This window comes from Suricata suricatta, chromosome 10 (assembly GCF_006229205.1).
Source record: "Suricata suricatta isolate VVHF042 chromosome 10, meerkat_22Aug2017_6uvM2_HiC, whole genome shotgun sequence".
Lineage (NCBI taxonomy): Eukaryota > Metazoa > Chordata > Mammalia > Carnivora > Herpestidae > Suricata > Suricata suricatta.
The window spans coordinates 133,047,148-133,054,976 of record NC_043709.1 but is presented as its reverse complement, the minus strand read 5'-3'; the positions used below and the strand labels follow the sequence as shown (position 1 = coordinate 133,054,976).

Below are 7,829 nucleotides of genomic sequence, written 5' to 3'. Positions count from 1 at the left end.
GGGGTCTCTGTTCTGCTCCCCTCCCCCATCGTCCACCCTCCCCTCTCGGCCACTCATTCATGTGGCCACATCCCAGACCTAGTCATTAACTCCTACATCGTCTGACCACCCTCCGATCTTCCTAGCTTGCTCTTTCCAGGAAGCCAACTCCAACCCTCTTCCAGCCGCACTGAGAGCAAGAACCCATCAATCCTCAAAACTTCCCTTCACCCTTTGCCCGTGTAAAGCGGTGACCAGTCATGATCATGGCTCCCCTGTGGCACCTGCAATGCCCGTGCTCTGCTTTTGCTTTGCCTCATTGAATTAATCCTGATGGGTTCAAACACTCCACCGCTCTGCCCCTGCACCCCGAGGCTGAACACGACTTCAAACACACACACACATGCACACTCATGCACGCGTGTGCACACACAGCCCGTGATGTCACTTTACAATCCAGGAGAGCTCTTCCTGGGGCTCCACGAGGACATCATGTCTCCTTAGGCTCCCACTCATCTTCTCTCTCCTCAAACCTCAAATATGCAACCTCGGCTGGTGACCTTGCTTTTCATGTCAGTAAGAAAATCAGAGGATTCCCAAGCACAGTTTCACAAAATCCCATCACCACGTTCACCTACCCGGAGCGACACTATTCACAGGCTCCTCCTCCTCCTCTGACCCGCCCCCGCGTCAGGAACAGTCCCGAACCGTGCACGAAGCCCCCATCCCCTTTACCCTTTTTGAGACGCGGATCCAACAGCTCCCCCTTCTTTCTCCCACATCCTCGGCATTACCCCTCCCCCAGCCGCACCACTCACAACAGCACACAGGCCCACTTTACTTTTCCTGCTTCAAAACAAGCCCCAAATAAACTTGACCTGGCACCCCTTCCGGATAGTTGCCGACTACGTCATCTGCTCCTTTTACATCAAACCCTCTCTGCGCAGAATGAGGGTCTCTCATGCTCCATGAACCCCACATTCATCAGGCTTCCGTCCCTCCCGTGCGGCTGAAACCTCCGAGTTGCTAAAATCAATGGTCAAGGGTCAGCCCACATCCTTGATCCGTAAGCATCCGTTCACACAGCGGACCGCCAACTCCTCCTTCGTACAGCTGTTTCCAGCCTGACCTTCAGGACATCATACTCTTTCCCTTCTTCCGCACTGGCCTCTCCTCCAAATCTCCTTTGCTGGTTCATTTTCCTGGAGAACGCTTTTCCTCCAGATAATCTGCATTCTGCCGGGTCCCTTCCTCTGCGTCTTTGTCAAATTCCTCTTTCTCACTGAGGCCCCAAGTGACTCCCCTTCTCTGGAGAGCCCCTAACCACGGCCTACTTTTCCCCAATCGTGCTCAATATAACTTAATGTCGTGTCTCTTGTCTTTCTCCCCCCACTTCATTACCATATAGTCTCCCTGAGGGCAGGGATTGTTTTGCTCAAGGCTGTACCCCCAGTGGTCAGAATACCAACCAGCACATGGTAGACAGCCAGGAAATAACTAGTGAATGAGTCAATTAAATAATGTAGTAAATTTCTTGCAACAAGGAATCTACGCATATCTAGCATTTAAAGTACAGGTTTTGTGATAGTTAAGAGTATGTGGCCTAATGAAAACATTTTTGGGCTTACAGTTCCAATTTTAAAAAATATGTAAACTGAGTTAATAATTTACATTTGTGATCTTAAATAAAAGTCGCACCAGTTTATAGAGTGTGAAACACTTGCGCGCACTTAATCAGCACATTTATAGTTTGGCCTATTAGATTTTTAGAATACTTGCAAAAGTTGATGGGACAGAATCCTTAAAAGAAAACAGAATATATTAAATTTATCAATGTAACCTAAAATATTTAAGAGCAGTCATCTAAGATTGCAGAGGGGACCACAAATTCACGTGTATTCCTTTTAAAAGTAATTATTTACATTTGCTAAACTTAGATATCGTAAGATTCCCAAGCTGACCTTATAAGTTTAAGAAATAATTAGGTTTTATATCATGATTTTAGTAGATCATTAATTTTTAAAAACAAACGAGAACCTCTGAATGGCCTTTTCTGGGTGTGAAAATATGCACGCATGCACACACATACAAATGTCTAGAACACCCCAAAAATTGCAGGAACTGAGGGGTAATTTACATATTTCACAAGCGCCCTCTGGTGTATGGAGAAAGAAACAACACATGGACATAAAACTAGTAGAAGTCTAATAAAAGTTCAAAGCTCTGTGTAGGGTAAGCACATGCAAATATATATATAATATACAGATTTCATTAATAAGTATCTACTACAGTGTTCCCAATACAGTGAGAGATACCAACTCTCCCCAATCCTGGGGTGGGTGTAAAGGGACACCCAGGAAGCTCCACGGAACGTAAGAACTGGGTTTGAAGTAGGTATTACATCACAAGGGAAAGAAGAGAGCAGCAAGAAGGAAGAAAGGCAGAGGAGGGAGAAAAACAGGTGCTGGGAAGCAGGGCGCGCCCCGGTTTGGATGGGACTGGAAACCAGTGGGGCCAGGCTCTGCACGGCACGTGCAGGGATGTGGACTGCATACCTCAGACACTGGGCATCACTAACGCTTTGAGCAAAGGGGCAAAATAATCCCAGCTGTGCTGCAGGATGTTGTCACAGAGCGGTGTGCGGGGTGGGTGAGGAAGGAAAGGGAAAGGCAGAAGAACCTTTGGACGCGAGTGTGCTGGCTCTGGGAAGAGGGTGAGCCAGGATGACCTCAGCGGGGACAGGAGGAAGGCATGGATCCTGGAAACATTATAGAATTGATAGGACTTGGGTCAGAAGCAGCAGTGTCGTTTAGAACCTGGGAAGGTGATGTAAAGAAAGAAGACAGAGACCACTAAGGGAGGAGCAGATTTCTTTTGAGAAAAATGGTAACGTTTTCTTGGAAGAAGTTAAATTTAAGTATAGACGATACATCTGAGAAGATAGGTCCAGCAAGTAGCTGGAAGTTTAAACCTCAAGAGAGAAGGAACGCTTAGGGTTTTCCCAGTCCCCCGAGTGGAGCTAATGTGGTTGTGGATGAGACCAAGGGCCAGAGAAGAGGAGCAAGAGGACGTCCATCAGGCGCAGACGAGGGGAAGAGGAGCCTGCAGAGCTGCCAGACACAGCAGGAGAACCGGGTAGGACCCCGGGAGCCAAGGAAAGTTTCAAAGAAAAGAAGTAACCAAACAGGGTAAAGACATCTGAATGCTGGGAAGGTCTATGCATTGATAAATGAGGTTTAGTTGGTGATCTTCTAGAGGGTTTCAGTAGAAAGGTGGGGGAGACACCTTAGAAATGCTGAGGAGTAAGAAGATGGCATGCAGGCATCACACATGTGTTCCTTCGAGAAGTTTGACCGAGTGGAAAGATGTGAGAGTCTGTTATGGGGGAAGTACAATCTAGACAAAGGGATTGATGTTTTGAATGAGGAGACCTTGACATACAAGTAAGGAGAAGAAGAAGGAGAAGGAGGAGGAGGAGGAGGAGGAGGAGGAGGAGGAGGAGGAGGAGGAGAACAACAACAACAGATCAATGGAGAAAAAGAGACAGAATATACAAAGGCAATTGACATCTTCTAGGAGGGAAGAGTCAAGAGGAGAAGGTACAAAAATGACAAATCTCCTTGGAATGGAGAGCTACTCCTCTAGGATGGAAGATGATTTGGGCTGATTCAAAGCAAGTTTAAGTGTACGAAGAGGAACAAAAGAAATTAAAACTCAGATGGATGGGATTTCAATACAGTAGGAAATAAAGTCGTCTCCTGACACTTCTCAGCTTGCTGAGTAAGTGAGCACCTGCTCTGGGCCGGGCACTGTGCGTACACAGATGAGTAAGAGTCCCTGCCTCAAGACCACGGGTCACGGTCCCAGACGACCTCACTCTTTGAGGAAGAAAAGGTAAATATCCTTCCCTCTCAAACCCAGATCCACATCAAAAGAATTTCCAAAGGTAGGTCTTTTGCGAGAAGGAAAATAATCCCCTCTGGAAGTATGGTAACACAAGAAATGAAGAGTACCAGACAGTAACTAGGAAGGTGAATCTAAGCAGACAGCCAGTTTAAAACAGCAGCCAAGAGTGTCCATGCCTTGTAGGGTTTATAATGCATATGGCACTACGGGCGCCTGGGCGGCTCAGTCGGTTGGGTGTCCGACTTCAGCTCAGGTCATGATCTCACAGTTTGTGAGTTTGAGCCCCTTGTCAGGCTCTGTGCTAGTAGCTTAGAGCCTGGAGCTGCTTCAGATTCTGTGTCTCCCTCTCTCTCTGCCCCTCCCCTATTCACATTCCGTGTCTCCCTTTCTTGCAAAAATAAATAAATATTAAAAAATGTTTAAATGGCACTACAATGTAAGGGAACACTATACAGGCAGGGGATGCACACTGAGTGGAAGTGTTGTATGGTTTTTTCATTGTCCAGGAAGGGGTGGAGACACGATGCTAACAAGTCAAGTTTGGATGTTGTATCCACTAAAAGAAAAAGAAATGAATGAATGTTTAATGAATTAATAGTGAGGAAGCATGAATAATATAAACACCTGGTAAATCCAATATGATGTGTGGCACGTGGAGGCATGTAGCATCAGAGGTTACCCAAATCTTAGACTCACAGAATCTTGGAACTGGAAAGGACCTTGAGAAGTAACAGCATTCAGGATGGGGATTTTAAGATGTGGAGAGGGATACATTTCAAAATCCCATAGTTGTAACAATGCCATGACTTGAATGCATCTCTCCTAACAGATATTTCTTCCATGTCATGCTTTACTGTTTTGATGATAAACTTTATTTTTTTTTAAATAGTTTATTGTCAAATTGGTTGGTGATAAACTTTAGAACAAGAAACAGTCGAGAGAGAAGTATTTGCATCTTGATGCCTTAGGAGGCCTAATCCTAAAACTCACAAGTATGTGGAATGTCCATTATATTTCGGTCATCAAATATCTTTATTTACTACTGGATAAGAGCTTAAATTTGGATACTGGCATAGGATCCTTCAAGTACTGAAGGTTTTCTTTCACACTTGAATAAAGAGCTACACAATGTCCTGTTGGTCTATGTTGGATTTGATGAAAGTGACTGCAGAGTGAACTGAATCACTCTTTTCTTTGTAGACAAAACTTTTTTTTTTTTACTTTCTTCCGAATATTTGATCACAGCAAGTCAGAGTCATAGGAGTGAGTATCCTACTCCTTCCCCTGTTACTATACTGGAAGTCTTGGCACATCTTAGGATTAACAGGCCTCGGGGTCCAAAGGGCACTCTGGTATGAAGTTGTTTTAGTGCCAGTGGAGACCCAGCCCTTGGCAGGGGACCTTGGAAGTAGAGTCCAAAGGGGATCCAGCCAAACACTCAGAGACCTGAGGACTGAGGAAACCCTCACTGATGGGTGGGCTGGAAAACCCTATCTTGACAGACAGGCATGTCTAAAGTGTGTAGACATCATTCCCGCCAAACTGTGCTCACTGGCCTCCATGGTGACAACAAGCAGGCAATAAGATACATCATGGGAATGGAGCTCTTAAAGGCCACATCGTGGGGCGGTGGTATCAGTACGGAAAAGCATCTACCAGGAAGCCATTAAAGGTGGAGGGGCCACTCGGGTCCCGGCATACACGGAGGAAGACGGCAGCGCTGCAGTTTGGTAAATCTCTCAATACGACACTCAACTTTACACCTTCAGCCAAGGCCTTAGCATCTATTACCCTCACATTATCTACCTGAACCAAAAGCCCCGACCCCGCTGAGGCCAAGAGAGGACACTTGAGGAAACCCCAGAGCTGAAGGAGGGACCTGGGAACTGTCTACCATCAGCCCAAGAGCAAGACTCTCTAGTGTCTAGTTCACCTTACTTCCAACGATCAGTCAGACTAAACACCATGGATTATACAAAAGTGACTGATGGTTTTGATGCACTTATAGCTATTTTTTAAGTTATAACTGGTTTGAAAGTGGGATAGCTTAGTACCAAAAATGAATTCCATTAAGTGTTGTTGTTTTTTTTAAACTTCAAACTCTTGCGTCACGCCCCCTCCAATCCCCAGGGCTGCTCATTCAGCAAGATCATAGTCAACCTCAAGAACATGCAGTTTTTTCTCCCTAAAACCTCTCAACTGGGTCTGAGGCAGGGCTCTGCTGGCCACGCTTCCGGAACATCTCTTCAAGGATGGAGGGGGCTGAGACAGCTCACTTTCACCTTCTGACCCACAGGAACACAGATGCAAATGTTTGAAAGACCCAACAATATTCTTGCTACTTGTTTCTTTGTATAAAAAGCAAACTGAGATGTGAAGGCCCACATATGGAAGGAAGAAAAGAATGATACTGAAAATATTCATTCTTTAATCAATGTACAAAATACAGACATGGGGGAAATAACATTAATAATTAACATGTGCTGTTTAACACCTCAGGGAAAGGAAAGTAAGAGAACTGACTTTAGGGGTTCATGGGCTTCTGTTGCAAAAGCCAAGAATAAAGCTAGGTTTCCATTACGAGAAGAAAAACAAAAAAGAAGGAAAGAAAGAAAGAAACATAGATGCATAATCCAGAAGCTCAAAGGACCCCAAACCTAAAAAGTTCACAGGTAGCTGTGCTAAACTGTACTAGCAGACAAGGAAGTATGAGCTCTGACCCATCTGATTTAGTGTGGAACTTAGGGTCTTGTTTGATTTGGCTTCTGCTTTCTTCCCATCAGGGGACTTCTACCTGCTAAGCGTAGGTAATGAATGTCTTGGAAAGCAAGGGTATCACCTGAACTGAGCCTTCCTTCTCCCAAGCCACATCTGCATCAGGTACTTTGCCCCATTTCTTCGTAGTCCTTCTCCAGGGCTGCCAAGTCTTCCCTGGCCTCCAAGAACTCGCCTTCCTCCATGCCTTCTCTGATGTACCAATGCAAAAACGCCCTTTTGGCGTACATGAGGTCGAACTTGTGGTCCAGGCGGGCCCAGGCCTCCACGACCGCCGTGGTGTTGCTCAGCATGCACACAGCCCTCTGGGCCTTGGCCAGGTCCCCTCCTGGCGTCACCGTGGGTGGCTGGCTGTTGATGCCCACCTTGAAACCAGTTGGACTCCAGTCTACAAACTGCACGGAGCTCCTTGACTTCATGGCTGCAATGGCCGCATTCACATCTTTCGGGACCACGTCCCCTCTGTAGAGTAGGCAGCAGGCCATGTACTTCCCCAGCCGAGGGTCGCACCTGACCAGCTGACTGGAGCAGTCAAAGCAAGCCGCGGTGATGTCGGACACAGAGGGCTCCTCGTGGTAGGCGCTGGCGGCAGAGATGATGGGGGCAAAGGTTGTCGTGGGAAAATGTATTCTTGGATAAGGTACTAGGTTGGTCTGGAATTCAATGAGGTCCACATTCAAGGGCCCTTCAAACCGGAGGGAGGCAGTAATGGAAGATAGCGCCTGACCTATCAGCCTATTAATGTTGGCGTAAGAGGGGCGCTCGACACCAAGTTTGTGGTGGCAGATGTCATAGAGGGCCTCGTTGTCCACCATGAAGGTGCAGTTCGAATGCTCCATGGTGGAGTGGGTGGTGAGGACGGAGTTGTAGGGCTCTACTACAGCAGTGGAGATCCTGGGGGCTGGATAGACCGAGAACTCCAGGTTCGTCTTCCTGCTGTATTCTGCCGAGAGCTGCTCCATTAAGAGAGACGTAAATCCCGACCCAGTCCCTCCGCCAAGGCTGCGGAAAATCAAAAATCCCTGAAGCCCACCGCAGTGCTCCACCTGGGGAAGTAAAGGAGATGTGAGAATGGGCCACGTGAACCCAGAAGCAGTGGGAAGGGGCAGGACAATTTCTCCTGAACAAACAAAACCTTCAGGAAGGACTGGCTAACCATTATTAACACC

General features: G+C 46.7%; 1 protein-coding gene across 1 annotated transcript in view; it reads right to left on the bottom strand.

The window, feature by feature from the left end:
* Nucleotides 1-6,293: 6,293 nt before the first annotated feature.
* The window catches only part of TUBAL3 (tubulin alpha like 3), an 11,253-nt gene continuing 9,717 nt past the window's right edge, over nucleotides 6,294-7,829 (bottom strand). Inside the window, 1 exon segment of the mRNA XM_029954574.1 lies at nucleotides 6,294-7,706. Within this exon segment, the coding sequence (XP_029810434.1) occupies nucleotides 6,762-7,706 (945 nt within the window). The 3' untranslated portion in view covers nucleotides 6,294-6,761.